The sequence below is a fragment of the Arvicola amphibius genome, chromosome 17, assembly GCF_903992535.2.
Source record: "Arvicola amphibius chromosome 17, mArvAmp1.2, whole genome shotgun sequence".
NCBI lineage: Eukaryota > Metazoa > Chordata > Mammalia > Rodentia > Cricetidae > Arvicola > Arvicola amphibius.
Window position 1 is genome coordinate 15,423,240 of NC_052063.2, and position 16,613 is coordinate 15,439,852.

The window sequence follows — 16,613 nt, forward strand, 5'->3', positions numbered from 1 at the left end:
TTGTTTTGAAAACTGTACATTGGAAGGTTATTTTTATTATTTACTTAAATATTTTCACTGAACTTACATACATTTGTTTGTTTACCTTACTTTTAGAAAGGCAATGTAGTCTTTGTGAACCTATTGAAATTCATTTTTGAGGACTATGTAGAAAGTATTTCTTTCTTTAAATTTCTTCTAAGTTTCAGTCTTACTTTTGTATGTATTTGTCTGCTCCATGTGTGCCAGTGCCTCTGGAAGCCAGAAGAAGGCATTGATTGCCTGGAAATGGAGTTATAGGCAGTTGTGAGTTGCTTGGTGTGGGTACTGTGAACTAAATTCGGGTCCTTTGGAGAGCATTACACACTTTTGTAAAATTAAAATATTATTTTCTTATTTTCTCCTCCTAGTTCCTCCCGTAACACTCCCATGTTCCTCCCTCCATCTTGTGTGTGTGTGTGTGTGTGTGCAAGTAAATGTGAATGCAGCCTACTGAATCCACCTGTGTTCTCTGACGTTGGTTTTTAGGGCTGAGCACTCGGCACTGGTAAACTGGGTAGAGTCCTTATCTAAGGGAAAACTAATTCTTCCTCTCATCGGTTTGTGATTTCCTATGTCTTTTCACGTAGTGGTAGCCCCGTGCAATTGTTCATGGTCATGTTAAGATGTTAACTGGTGTCAACTGTTCAGGTCTTGTTTAAGCAGCTGTCTTGTTGCGACTTCCCTGTCATACACAGACGACTCAGTCTTTCCCCAGACTCTCTGGTCCTCTGACTCTTACCGTGTTTCAGTCCTTCTGCAATGTCCCGTGAGCCTCAGGTGTAAGGGTTGTGTTTCAGTTGCTCTCTGTTGGGGATGGACTCCCCATAGTCATTGTTCTCTGTATTTTCATTGGTTATGGCTTTCAGTAATGGTGTCCATCTGCTGCAAAGAGATGTTTCTTTGGTGAGAGAGTGAGAGATACGTTCTTATCTGTGGGTATAAAGTTAGCTCTTTAGAATGCAGCTAGTAATTACACTAGTTTCGGAAAGTGACAGTAATACATTCTTCTCTGAGGCATATGGACTCAGTAGCTGCTGCGGGTTGGCAAGACAGTCTCACTGTGCTGTTTCTGGCTGCCCTGGAACTGTCTATATGGACCAGGCTGGCTTTGAACTCACAGAGATCCTGCTATCTCTGGCCCAAAGTGCTATGATTAAAGCCATATGCCATCACATCAGTATGTGCTCTGAACTACTGGGCCATCTCTTGATCCCCATCCAACCTCCCCGATTCAGATTTTTCTTATATGACCCTAGTATATTAGCTAGAGATGTGAAAATCCATAATAAATCAGTATAGTAACTAGTTTGCTTCCTCCCCATACTCTGGTGAGTAACCCAGCATCCATGTTCATACAAGCGACCCTAACTAAACTTAGAAGTCATGAGAACAATAGACATGGAGACAGGACGGGGATTTTCTGAGAATAAGAAAGACTGTGAAAAGGGCAGAACAGATGGTAATGGGTGAATATGACCAAAATACACTTCAAAATATATGAAATTATCAAAAGCAATACAATTTAAAGGATCTGTAGATACAGTTCAGCAGCTAAGAGCTCTGACTCCTAGAGGACCTGGTTCAGTTCCCATCACATACATGATGGCTCACAACCGTCTGTAATTTCAGTCTTAGGGGATTTGTAGAACGAATAATAAACACCCAGAGAAAGAATTGGGGTTCATCCTGAAAACCAGAAAAGCAAAGCAGCCAAGCCACTGGAGAAGTCTTACCTCTACCAACCAAGGCTGGGCAACCACAGACTAAGCAGACTAAGCAGCTAGAGCCTCTCTGTCCTCCTGTTTTATATTCTTTAGTGCTGGGATTAAAGGTGTAAGACTCCTTAGAACTGGAATTAAAGGTGTGAGCCATCACCACCTGGATTTGCTTCAGTATTGATCTTGTGTAGCCCATGGTGGCCTTGAACTAACAAAGATCCACTGCCTCTGTCTCCCAAATCCTGGAATTAAAGGTGTGTGCCACCACTGCCTGACCCTAGTGGCTTAGCGTTGCCCTTCTGATCTTTAGGCAAGTTCTATTTATTGAAACATAAATAAAATATCATTATAGGGATTTAACGCCTTCTCTCTTCTGCAAGCAACAATCACACTTGTGATACACAGACACCCATGCACATAAAGTAATAATATAAAGACAAATAAAATTGTAAATATCTTTGTAAAAACCCCATTGGAAGACTGAGACCTCAGCCCTTTATTAGCACACTTGCCTGGCATGCACACAGTTTGCACAAAGTCACTTCCCAACATCACAAAAATAAGCCAAATAGAAATATTAAAATAAACGTATGGCTGTTAATTGATTTTCTTTATATGTTTAAGTAGTTCTACAAGCTATTCTTGGATACTTTAAAATTACCATGAAAAAATGATAAAGAAGATACAATTCAAATCAGTCTCATTTCATTGATAGCTTATTAAAAACAAGATCACAGAGTTATATTGGCTACATATTGATCTAGGATTTTAGAAATATTTGACCTTTTGTTTGAATTAAAACTTTATTCTTGCATTGGATTAAAGGAGAGTGATTTTTGTGTTGGTTTCTTATTTGTTAATTCATGTTGTAGGATTATCCATGGAGGACTCGAACCTAACTGAAAAGTTTTCTCAGGAAGATAAAATAGGAGAAAGACAACTAAATTTTATGAGCCTCAAAAGCATGAATGAAACACAATCAAAGGTAAACAGTATTGCTTTGACAAAAAAAATAAAGAAAAAAGTACATTTTTTTCTTCACTTAATCTCTTTTAGCTCTTCTGCTCTTTTTAGTTGTTAAATAACTTGGTATCTCAGGATGGATTAACGAGACAGTATTTACTTTAAATACAGAGTAAGAGTTCAGCTACAGTGGAGCTGCTGCCTAGGAGACCGCCTTTCACTGTTCTGCGACCAGATCAGAATGAGACAGAGGACAGTATGCTTGTACGGTCATTATCGAGAATGCTGCCTGGAATTCACCGCAGCCTAGAAAGTGGAGTGCATCCTATGGTCTCTTTAACTAGAGGTTCCTCATTTTTGCAAATTAAAGACAGTACTACAGCTCCAGAAGCTATTACAATAAGGGAGATTTTTAAAGCGCCATGTCTGCAGTCTCTGAGAAATCTAGAATCGTTAGTCAGCGCCCTCAGTAAGGAGAGCAATGAGGAGATAAGTGATTCCCTCTGCTCTCTTTCCGAGGAGTGTATGAAGAAAGTGTCAGGAAGCCAGCAAGCTCTAGAGGACACCATATTCTTACAGAAAAGCAGTTCGTCATTTCAAGCATCACCAAGAGCTTCAGAATTAATGCAGAAATTATCACATGGGCACAAGTCCACAGTATCGTATGGCCATGATATGGAGAAAGTAACATCAGAAGATGAACAGGTCCATTATGAAGTAAAGTGTGCTGAGCTCAGTTTAAAAGGCGATAAAAGACAGAGTGAATCACCCGCACAGACTGAGATGCTGAGAAGTGCAGACCCTGTGCCTGCTCCTGCACAGCCCAAATCATCTCAGCCAGATCCCCTTGAAACTCTTATAGAGCAGCTGCAGAAAGAGCTAGTATTCCTTAGACTGCAGGTGAGCTCTCTTCAGATGTATTCATGCAGTCTATCTTATTTTCTTACCAGAGTTCTAGAAACAATTCTGATAAGATTTCTTTTTATTTACACATTAAAACTCATTTTTAATAACAGATCTGTACTTTAAAAAAAACTAAAAAATTGCAGTATATTTGCTTTGAACTTGTTGACTTGCCTAATATATTAAATGTTTCTTTAGAATGCAACTGTAGCACAGGATTTATCGTTCCAAGAAGAGCAGAGTAGAAATGCAGAAATAGAACTTGACCATCAGAGAAGCTGGGCAGAACAGGTAGTGTAAAGACAGACCATGCAGGGCAACGATTGGTACTAGGACAGAAACTGCTGCGTATCCCAAGCCTCCTGCCAGCCACGGGGAGAGCGGGAGGAAGAGGTGGTAGCATCTCTGGTTTTGTCCTCGGGACTGCATTTTATAATTGCTCTGTCTCTGTAACCTCTTTTCTGGTATGCTAAACTTGAATTTATAAAGCATTGTTTTAACCTGACACCTATTTATTACTGTGATATTTTATGAAACATTTTTATTCTCTTTGTTCAGAATGAATTTCTTTCAAGAGAACTAATTGAAAAGGAAAGAGACTTAGAAAGAAGTAGGACAGTAATTGCTAAATTTCAGAATAAATGTAAGTCACTATTATCACTTCCTTTTCTATACCTAATTTCACTATACACTATAAAATATATACATTTTATACACTAAAATGTAAACTTACAGGATTTTAGTACTTTATTATTTATTTATCTGTTTGTTTATTTATTTACTTTTCAATTTTTCGAGGCAAGGTTTCTCTATAGTTTTAGAGCCTGTCCTGGAACTAGCTCTTGCAGATAAGGCTGGCCTCGAACCCACAGAGATCTGCCTGCCTCTGCCTCCTGAGTGCTGGGATTAAAGAATTTGCTCCCACTGCCCAGCTCATTAGTTATTTTTTAATCTTTAATTGTCTTTATAATATTAGCTCAGTCCCTGTTACATATCTTTGTGGTTTACATAGGTATTTTTATTGTTCTAAAATGTTAAAGTTCCGTTTTTTATAAAAAATACATCACATATTTTATATGCTTAAGTGAAAGTGAAGTTATAAAAACGTAAGGATTTTAATATAACAGTGTGTGCCAGTGCGTGTTTGCCTGTGTGTTTATGTGTATATGCATATGAATAAAATAGGCGTAGTGTTTAATTCAATTGTTCTTATTTATAATTGGACCTTTTATTTACATTTTTGTTCTCCAATTTTTTTTATCTGAACTATCTGTCATGTATATGGAAAATGTAAGTTGTAAAAACAATATATTTATTCAATGTAAATATATAATTACAGTAAAAGAATTAGTTGAAGAAAATAAGCAACTTGAAGAAGGCATGAAAGAAATTTTGCAAGCTATTAAGGACATGCAGAAGGACCCTGATGTGAAAGGAGGTGAAACATCTCTAATCATCCCAAGTCTGGAAAGACTGGTTAATGTAAGTTACGTGTGATGATAATGTCTGTCTGCAGTCAGCCCTTCTTTAGGGGTTTCTTCTTCTGATGCTCTGATAAAATACTCAGATAAAAAGCACCTTAAGAAATAGGATAAATTATACATTTCAGGTACGGCCTGTTATGGCAGGAAAGTGTCAGCAGCAGGTACCTGAACAGCTCATCACAGTGCATCCCCAGACTGGCAGAACTAACTCTTCTACTTTCTAGATGCTGAAGTGAGGAAATGAAGATGTGAGGAACCCAGGTTATTTGCCCAGCTAACAAGAAACTGACTCTTATATGAATGCTGATCATCTTATTACTGTCTGGCTATTTTCTGCTTTACTAATCGATTAGTATTTACTCAATGTTATTTATTTTAATGAAGTAATCACTATGTATAGTAACATAAGCTAAACTTAATTTTATAAATATGACTTTATATATAAATTTAAATAGCATTCTTATTAGGCATGCCAGTGAACATAGGAAGTTGATTAAATTATTGAAAGACATATTTTTCTTGTCTATGATTTTACTGTTTTCCATTTCATTTGTAATATGTAATATAAATATACTAGGCTATAGAATCAAAGAATGCAGAAGGAATCTTTGATGCCAGTTTGCATTTGAAAGCCCAAGTTGATCAACTTACAGGAAGGAATGAAGAATTAAGGCAAGAACTCAGGGAATCTCGGAAAGAAACTATAAATTATTCACAGCAGTTGTTAAAAGCAAACTTAAAGGTGAGACTTTTATTAAATACAAGAAAATATTAAAGCTATGACTGTGTGTTTTAATAGGAAACTTTTGCTTTGTTTTTTTTTATCCAAGACAGAATTTCTTTGTTTAACAGCCCTGGCTGTCCTAGAACTTGCTTTGTAGACCAAGCTGATCTTGAACTCACAGAGATCCATCTGCCTCTGCCTCCTGAGTGCTGGCATTAAAGGTGTGTGCCACCACCGCTCTGGCTAGGAAACTTTTTTTTAAGACTTTTTTTTTTGAAAGGAAAATGTCCTTTGAGTTCTTTCAACCCTAAAACCACCTTTTTTTTTTTGAAATTTGAAAATGTTTTTATTTATTTATTTTATTCTTTGATAATTTCTTATAGTGTATTTGACCATATCCCATCCATGCTTGATTGGTTTAGTTCCTCTCTAACAACCATACTTCATGTTCTTAAACAACTAAAAACAAACAAACAAAAACCACAGACTCTGATTTGTGGTAGCCAGCTAACTACTCCTGAGCATGGAACCTGCCCCTGGAGTATGGTTGATATACTCAGTGTTGACCTACTGAAGAAATGGATTTCTTCCTTTCTGGACAATTTTACAAATGTCTGCTTAGCCAGGGCTGGGACTTGGTGAGCACATCATTTCCTCTCTGCTGTTATTTGTCAGGCTTGATCTTGTGCAGATATTGTGTGTGCTGTCAACAACAGTCTCCATATGGGCATCTGCCCTGCTGGGACTGGAAATGCTATTTCCTTGGAGTCATCCACAACCTCTAGTCCCTTCCATCTTTCTGCCCCTCTTCCACATATATCCTTGAGCCCTGTTTACGCTGAACATCCTGATGTCTCTCATAAAGTTTCCTTATGAAGCTATGTCGAAAAGTAAGTTCCTTTACTATATAAGAGAACATAAGAGCTCTAAATCTTGTATTAAGGATTTCTAAGTAAAAAATAAAGTTTTATTAATTCTTGTCAAGTTGTTCCTGACCATTTAAAATGGATATTCAGTGGAGAAAGCTGAAGAATAACTTCCTGCCTTGTAACTTTCTTAGCATGATTATCATTCCTGGGTTGTTTCCAGATTGATCATCTTGAGAAAGAGACTGATCTTCTCCGCCAGTCTGCAGGAGCTAATGTAGTTTACAGAGGTGTAGACTTGCCTGATGGGATAGCACCGTCTAGTGCCCATATCATCAATTCCCAGAATGAATACTTAATACATCTTCTGCAGGTACTGGTAATCTCTGTAGTGATGACAGACGTATTTGATAGTATGTTTCTTAATTTAGTCTATGAATTCCTGTGAGTTCCCAGAGTAAGCAGGTATGCTATTAGTGGATTGTGAGTCAGCTGAACTAATATAAGGGAAGTTTATTCTTTTTCCCTACATGTAAAGCATGTTCATGTCTCTTGTTGATCTGTGTTAGTCATTTGAAATTTATAAAAACATGAAGAAGTATAAGCAGGTGCTATAAAGTAGCATTGTGTTGTGTTTATTGCTGGTTAGAAAAGCAAGAGAAGGAAAGGACAAAGCTTCTCAATGCCCTTAGTAGATTGTCTCTTTTTGTGCTAATCACAGAAAAGCTTGCAAGTAAACCTGACTCTCACCATTTCTTTCCTGTGTAAATGTTGGTCCACTGCAAATTAGAAAAGGTACTTTATTCCATGACTTGCCCTGTGCTTGCTTTTCTGTTTGCCATCTGTATAATGGAATTCAAAATAGCCCGATGAGGTGTCTCAGAATTTCATTTGAAGAGGAATATCGGTAACATCACATAGGCTATAATTGTACTTAATAAATCTATTCAAAACAAAAATACATTTCTTATTTTAAGCAGCATTGCTTTTCACTTCTAGATTATCCATTGGTGTGATACTTGAGTTATAATCATCAAATTTTGGTTTTGTATTTATATATAACATTACTCTTTATTTGAATTTGTATGATACAGAAGTCATGTAAGGATAACTTAACAACATATCAAAACATTTCTTTAAAATTCATCTTATATCACTACTTTTAAATTCATGGCATTATTGATCATATTTGTACATTAGAGGGACATCGTCAACAAATAATAGCAACATGATATGCTTGATCTAAGTTTTTTTTTTTTAATAAAAGAAAAGGGGGGTCTAGCAAGGTGACTCTGTGGGTACAGGCACTGATGCCGGGTCTTCAGTCGCATCATGTGTTGGAGGGAGAGGACAGGCACCCTAAGTTATCCTTCGGCCTACAGACATGCATCGTGCACTCACATGCATGCAAATGAATGCTTTCATTAACTCACAGTTTCCCCATATTTAAAAAGAAATAGAAAGGCTAATTTTAGTCGAGGCACAAAAATGTCTGCTGACAAAAGAATATGTCATTAAATAATAGGAGTTGAGTGTTTGACTGTTCTGTTTGATAAACGTTTATGCTCAAGGTGAATACTGTATCTGATAGATGTGTACTTACTGCAGCTACCATATTTGGAAAAGATAATTTTGCTTGTTTTATAGGACTTTTTATGTGTATTACCTCATTCTTTGTATCTTATATTAAAATTTTGGAAACATAGAATTTTAATAATGTTTTTGGAATGTGAATCTGTACCTTTCAATTCAAAATATAGTGTAATGCTATTTAACTATTTTTTAGGATCTGGACAATAAAGAAAAGAAGTTAAAACATTTAGAAGATTCTCTTGAAGATTATAACAGAAAATTTGCAGTAATTCGTCATCAACAAAGTTTATTATATAAAGAATATCTAAGGTATCTATGTTTTGAAACTTTATTAATTTAGTTGGCTATAGTACTGTCACAAAGTACTGATCCCCTCCACAGAACTGTTGTCAAAAATGTGTTTAAACGTGCTTCTGAATTAGTTCAGTGATCTCAACCCTCTTCATGTCTGGGATTGGCAGAGACGAACCAGACTCCAGCACTGGGTAGATGTGAGACACTGAGCAAGTGGCTTTTCCTTTACTGTGTGTGCCTTAGTTGCTTGTAAAAATCTATGATAGCACTTTTTTTAACCCCTATAGGGTTGTCATGCAGTTGAGTGAATAATTACTGAAATGTTCAAGCTATTGCATAGCACAACTATTTTCTCTTTACCATTGGGTATCAAATGCAAATAGCTTTTGGATAGGGTTGGGACCCTCTGTCCACTTCATGAAGTTTTCTCCAAATCCAGTGATTTCTAATATTTGCATTCTAAATATTTTGTGCGTATTCATTGCTCATATTTAAGTTGAGCCAGAATTTTGAGATTTGAGTTTTTCAGAATTTGTTTAGTGTATTAACTATATTTATATTCTTAATCTTTTTCTCTTTACAGTACTTTGTTTATAAATCTTGTATCAGTAGTTATTCAGTTAAAATTATATGTGTGTGTGTGTGTAATAAAAATACACATATATATGCATTTACCAAAGCAACTTAATCCGGTGCGTGCTTTGCAAAGTTAGGTTTTATGCCATTTAGTTATGAAACCTTTAATGCTAAAGTGAAGTTTAGTTTCAAAGAACCCTTTTCAAATGAATTTTTAAACCTTGGGGTTTTTTTCTATTTAATTTCTGTTGACAAAATATTGTAGACTTGTCTTTTATGTTTCAAGTCTGGATGAGGATTGATGTTTTATATTGCAAATATATCAAAGAGATAGGGCAAATAAAGATGGAAATAACTTGATAAAATTGCTACTACTTTTAATTTATTAAAAGCATTGAGTGAAAATGTAAATTCTTGTAATTTGAATGTTTGGTAGTATGTCTTTTGTTCTGAGAATATTTAAAGCTTCCATAATCTAAATTTATCCCTTTTGCAGTTAAAAAATTTATTCTTTTTATTATCTTTTTAATTGTTATTGCATGATATTATAGTGAAAAGGAGACTTGGAAAACAGAGTCTGAGACAACAAAAGAGGAGAAGAGAAAACTTGAGGAGCAAGTCCAGCAGGATGCTGTGAGAGTGAAGGAGTACAATGTAAGCCTGACGCGGGATGTTACTCTGCCAGGCACCCGAGCGAGGAGAGCTGGTTCACTTAGTAACACCAGTGTGCTTCTCTGCAGAATCTGCTCAGTGCCCTTCAGATGGATTCCAATGAGATGAAGAAAATGCTTTCGGAAAACAGTAGGAAAATCACCGTTTTGCAAGTGAATGAGAAGTCCCTCATAAGGCAGTATACAACCCTAGTAGAAATGGAGCGGCAGCTTAGAAAAGAAAACGGGAAGCACAAGAATGACTTAGTGTCAATGGAAGCTGAAGTTACTGAAAAAATTGGAAGTTTGCAAAGATTTAAGGTATTTCTGAAAAAAATTTCGGGGGGGGGCAGCTTAGGAATTTTTCAGGTCTGCAAACAGTGAGACTCATGCACAGTGTCATCACTAGGATGTGGTTCGTGTTTACTGACGTTTGCTAAAATTCCTTTATCCATTTTTTGTGGACATAAATATTTTTCTCATATATCTCTACCATAGAAAGTTTTGTTTGCATAATTGTAATGATGTTATTTTACTGAAATATTGACAGTATTTCCCTAACTTTCCCACTGTGCTGACTATATTTAGTTCTCTTTAGGTCTAGGCTTTGATCATGAATAGTGCATGTATTAAATTTGAGAGTTGCGTGCCTAACCCTGAAGACAGTGACCTATTTCACTGTGTTTTGCTCTTCTTTTTGAAGAATATTTGATTTATCTACTTTTTTGATTTTACCAAGTTTAGCTCTGAGATCTTGATTTGATTTAATTTAAACAGTTTTAGCAAGAATACATCTTAAATAATTATCTATGTTATGTCACTCCAAAAGATAGCGTATCTGTCTGGATGATGATTTGTGGGGAATTACATCATTTTTGATTGATATCTATATTTTTAAGTGGTTAACTGGTAAGATTTTAGCATGTTATAAATAAAGGATCCTTTGCTATTTTTCGTAATAATTTTCACATTCATGATTTCCTGATATGGGTGTTCATGGTTTTCTCAAATTAGTGGTGTTATATTCTTTTGAAAGTAGAGAAACTTTTGTCAGTGGCCGGGGTATCAGGGCCTCTTGTAGTATCTTTCCCACTGTGAAGGCAGATGACAACTTCAGTATCTCCTTTCACCACCAGTTACAGAAGGGCAGGGTGTGTGCTCTGTTTCTGGGCGGATTTGTCTGTTTTCTCGTGAGATTCTTCATCTTTGGTTATCATGATAGGTTCACAGACTTCTAAGCATTAGCCACATTTTACTCAGTTGCTAATTCTAAACTTTATTTATTAGAAAGCTTTTTACAATGTCTCTTAGTTTTTTTTTTGTTGTTGTTGTTGTTTTTATTTTTGCATGGATCCATTAGTTTTTGAACCAAACTTGATTTGTTTTCTGGCATAAAGAAATTTTCGGGACCTAACTTACACACTACTTCTGCTTGGATTACTGCAAAGTAATCCAGTTCTTTAAGGAACCCTGTTTCTTTTTAGAGGGTTAACTATTTACATGCCCAAACTGATTATATGATGATGTCATTGTTACTTGTCTCTTTCCTTGGAAGATATAGGGAATATAGCATATAACTTTAGAATATGAGTGCATGCTGTTATTTCTAATCCAAACTTAACATTATATGGTAATTATACCACCATATTTTATTCCCTAAACTCATTTAACTTTGTAATGTTATTTTCTTCATTGTTTTGCATAGAAAACTAAAATGTTAATTATTTCATCAGATATCATCACATATTAAAAATAATAGCATCTGTAACACTTCTTAATACATGCTAAAATTTCCTTGCAGTTGTAATTTTCCTTGGAATCTGTTCTATTGAGCATTGTTGGCAAAAATAACATATTCTAGTAACTTGAAAGAATTCCGTCATCTTTTTATTTTCTTTTTGCTTTCAATATTAGGATTTTTCAAAGTGAATTAGAATATTTAAACTGTGTTTTGAAAGATTTAGTAAGAAATGTCTTGCTGCTGCCCCTGCCCTACTATCCAGGTAACAGAATACTCTCCAAGTAGTATTTCTGCAACAGAAACAGAACCTGAGAGTGATTACCCATCCACATCTGTCTGTAGCTTCACCTGAGAGCTGTTTCTATTTGGACATGAATTAAGGAAAATTTGAGACTTAGGAATGTCCTTGTTTTTATTTTTGTGGCTTTAAGAAAATTGGTCTCTTGGAGGTTTACCAGTATAGATAGTGCTTAAAATATGAGCTGGAGTGTTCTGCCATCCTCTCTCTTTCTTCAAACATCGTTTTTGCATTATGTTTTTTGTGCTTCATTTTTTATAATAGGAAATAAGAAAGGGGAATGTTTTCAAGGAAACAAAACGTATTTCCTTGCCTTTTATACAGCCTGCTTCACACAATGAAACCAAACCCCTAGAATATGGTAGAATCGTATATGTTTATTTACATGAGAGACGCTGCTGCAGTTCGAGCAGAAGCTCGCTGTACTCAGGAATGCGTTACAGCCACAGCGTCTTCATCTCGTCGCCATCAGTCTGGTTATTTGTTGGCCCACTTGCCTCCGTCATGTCACTGCGCTCTTAGGTATCTTTGGCTGGTCACAGAGCATCTCACTGGAAAGAACTGAGAGTCCCCGTACCTTGTTTGTTTTAATAAAACCACTTTAGTGCCTCCGATTAATGACTTTTCATTAGAATGGTAGAACATTATGTGGCTCCTCTTCTTAGGGCCGTAAACTTAGAAATAGGAAAAGTTTGTTTTGGTTCAGAAATTGGGAGGTTTAAAAATACGGTTTCGCTACCTTTGGCCTGTGGTGCTACAAGTACATCATAGTAAGACTGTGGGCAATAGAGGCCTTCTTACATCATAGCTAATTATAATAAAAAGGAAAAGAGAGCACAAAGGGACAGAGGTCCCATAATCCTCTGTGAAAGCACACTCCAGATGATCTGGACTTCCCACCGGACCCCACACCTTAGTCCTTTCTGTTCCCTAGCAGCACCCTGCTGGAGAATACGCTTTTACCACGTGTCTCTGGAGCAAGGATGATCCGTATTAGATTATAGCAAACATGAAATAAGTAACAAATTTTTATTGCTGCTATTTAGATATTTTTATTACTCAATAATAGGAACCAAAAACAAATTTGTGTGACTTCAAGAAAGCAAACATAGCTAAAATGTAAAGGTTTCCTTAGTTCATACTAATTTTGTCACTTACAATGTCAAATGTTTGCTTGACTTTAATCTTCTAAAATTTAGAATAGGCAGGCATCCAAAGGTGATTTCTGAGTGATTGCAGTTTATTTTACTTTCTCAAATTAATTATATTTCAATTTACTGTGACAGCTTGTAAAAGGATTCATTAAAATTGCTAATTAAAACTTTCCAAATATTATTTCCTATATGAAAGAATAACATGAGAAATAAATTTTTAAAATGGTTTTAAAATACATTTTGCTTTCAATTGAATCATCTTTCTTAAAAATAACTAATGCTTTACCAGAAAAAGTATGCAAATTTAACTGTGTATCTTTTTTTTTTTTTTTTTTTTTTTTTTTTTTTTTCAGGAAATGGCTACCTTCAAAATTGCAGCTCTCCAGAAAGTTGTAGATAATAGTGTCTCTTTGTCTGAACTTGAACTTGCCAATAAACAATACAATGAACTAACTGCTAAGTACAGGGACATACTGCAGAAAGATAACATGCTTGTTCAGAGAACAAGTAACTTAGAACACCTGGAGGTGAGTGTGTGTGATCTGTGAACCCTGTTGTTCGAGCCACTTCACTTTGAGGGTGTCCTGGGCTGTAAGACTTACTGATTTTTAGTGATTGGTTTCTATTTATACAACTGGTGGAGATAGGATCACAGGTATAATCTAGTTGTTGTTTGTCCTGGATATCAGTACATATATCTATATGCAACATACTATGTATTTATAATTGTAAATAACTTAAAGGTGACTTTATCTATGTTATCTTCATCCTCCTATGTGTCTTAGCTGAGTCAAACTTCTTTCTTGGCACACATGTAATTAAAGGGAGACATGCTATTAAATACCCATTCTTCTCTTTTCTTGTCTTGATCTCAAGAGTCCTTAAATTTGGTCTCTTATGATGAATTTGTTTGACTGTGAATGCATTATTAATGGCAGCTCATAGACATTGGATGAGCGTTCCAAATCTCCATTCTGTCATGTTTTAGAAATACTGAAAATTGGGGTGGGGATGAAGGAGATGTCTCTGAGTGTAAAAGCTCTTCCTGGCAGGTAATTTGGATCTGTGGAAAACGTATGTTTTAGTTTCTTTTGTGTAAAGAATCACCCCAGCAAAAGCAACTTTAGAAGGAAGGATTTCTCTGACTCCCAGTTCACATAGAGTCTATCACGGTAGGGAAATCCGCATAGCAGGAGCACGTAGTGTGGAGCAGTTCGTTACATCGTGTCCTCAATCAAAGCACGGGTAGGAGAACACACTGAGTAAATGAAACATTATGTCTCTGATGACTTATGCAAAATAGCTTGAGTCATTATGTATTAATACTACCTAGAAATAATCCTAGTCCATTTACTTTTTACTGTTTTTGCTGAAGACCAGAGATTATTGTGTTACTGTTTAAAGATAATTCTATTTAGATGTAGTAATAATTTCCTCTTCCCATTTTCCATGTCCTTGTTCTATGTCTCCGGTATTAGCAAAGTTCTCAAGAAATCTGCAGTTAGCTACCAGTGAGCTGTTTTTTTCCTTATTTTGTATTGCTAAAACTCAAAACTCAGGCAAGAACTGAACCTCTCCGCTCCATCTGTAGTCTTCAATAAATAGCTTTTTAAGTTTTATTTGCTATTGTTATTATTATGTGTGTGTGTCTGTGTGTGTGTTTGTATCTGTGTGTGTGTTTGCATGTGTGTTTAGGTCAGATAATTTTCAGGAGTCAGTTCATGGTAGGTTCTGGGGATGGAACACAGATTGCCAGGCTTGCACAGTAAACTTTTACTTGTTGAGGTGTATTGTTTGCCTTCAGTTTTTAGTTTAATTCTTCTGTTTTCCCAAAGAACACTTTTTAATCGTCCCTCAAAATTGGTGTATGTCTATGAGTTATGGATTTACCTAGGCTGGGGGAAAGCACAGTACCAGAGTGCCTGCAGCCCGCTGAGGACTTACTTGAGTGCAGATCTCAGCTCTCGTGTCAGGTGTCCACAGCTGCCCAGGACTTGGGAGTTAGAAACAGTTGGACCCTGAGGCCAGCATCAGCCTAGACTAAATACAGATCCTTTCTCAATAAGACAGGCAAATGAACCTGAGAGGGAGAGTGAGCAAGAATCCTTAGTTGCTCCCCTTGTCTCCTGTTTTTTCTGCGATTCATTAATAATTTTAACATTATCATCACATCTTGTATGCTCTTCTGTCTCTGATGGCACTGTCTTGGTTTTTCTCTTCACCCTGGTTTCGTTGCACAGCCATTACTCACATTGCTATATCTCCCGTCCGGTAAACCCTCCTCGCTGCCTCTAAATTGATAGCTGCACATACTGTAATCATGTTACTCAATCCCATGATTAGAATCACTTGATTGTCAAAAAGTCAAATTCTCTCTCTGTTTACCTTATGATAGTTCTTGCTCTAAGGCAGTGGTTCTAAGCCTCTGGTTGCTACTGGGATCAACAACCCTTTCACAGGGGTGCCTAAGACCATTGGAAAACACAGATGTCTGCACTCATAACAGCAGCAAACTACAGCTATGAAGTAGCAATGAAAATAACTCTGGTCGGTGGCCAACACGAGTATCGCAGCATTAGGGAGGCTGGGAACCACTACTTTAAAGCAAGACAAGAGTTTAACGGCTCAGAGAAGGAAAATGGGACTGAATTAGGAAAAGATTGGGTGTTGAAGACCTAAGCAACAGTAAGCAAAATTAGGAGCCTTGTACTACAGATTTTGGAATTTAGGACATATGACTATGTCTCAATGAAGGATTACTAATGTTGGGTTGGCCTCTGGGCATGTTTGTGGGGGGATTGTTTTAACTAACTTTATTAATACGGTAATTCATAGCCCACTGTGGTGCAACCACTACCTTGGAGAGGGTTTCTTCTCTGTGTTAAGAGTGGAGAAGTCAAGCTGAGTATGAGCAAGCAATCATACATGCAGTTACATGTCTTCTTGACCAGATGTGATAGGACTAGCTATTTGAAATTCCTGCCTTAATGGTAGATGGATACCCGGTATTATATTCCTAAATAAGCTAACCTCTAAATTGTTTTTGTGATAGGCCGTTTTTATCACGCAACAAGAACAACTAGCAAAGGAGATTCTACCACACTACCATCACACAGACCATAAATAAAGAATGTAAAATGTGGGATTTGTGCTTTTTCTTTTTACTGTTAACATCTAGCACCTGTCACAGATGATGTACTAGGGATGTGCGTGTAAGTGCTTGTGTGAATGAGGCAAATAAGCAGTAGTTTGTGAAAGTTATGAAGCCCCTCTCTATTCCTTATTGGTTAAAATGAATAGGTGTCTTTAGTGGCAAAGGCTAATACGTGGAAGTTTAGAGCCAGGTGTATTATATACTAGAGTTTGATTATTATTTGTGTGTGTGTGTGTGTGTGTGTGTGTGTGTGTGTGTGTTGTGTGAGATGTGAGAAATAATTTTTAAAAATTTTTTAAAATTATTTTTGAATTTGGTTAATTTCAGTATGATTTTTATCTGCATCTTTTTAAAATAAATCTTAAAATTTTCAATTAAAAATTGTGTTAAGAGATAATGCATAAGGTCAGAGCTGTGTCGCATCTGTGATACCCATTCCCCTTGCACTGTAGTCATCTGTAACGTCTGTGTCTT

General features: G+C 36.3%; 1 protein-coding gene across 1 annotated transcript in view; it reads left to right on the forward strand.

The window, feature by feature from the left end:
- Cep290 (centrosomal protein 290) overlaps positions 1 to 16,613 on the forward strand; it is an 80,631-nt gene that overhangs the window by 21,976 nt on the left and 42,042 nt on the right. The window contains 9 exon segments of the mRNA XM_038314723.1: positions 2,612 to 2,724; positions 4,164 to 4,248; positions 4,945 to 5,087; positions 5,667 to 5,831; positions 6,903 to 7,052; positions 8,466 to 8,581; positions 9,694 to 9,796; positions 9,883 to 10,113; positions 13,339 to 13,512. Coding sequence (XP_038170651.1) covers positions 2,612 to 2,724; positions 4,164 to 4,248; positions 4,945 to 5,087; positions 5,667 to 5,831; positions 6,903 to 7,052; positions 8,466 to 8,581; positions 9,694 to 9,796; positions 9,883 to 10,113; positions 13,339 to 13,512 — 1,280 coding nt within the window.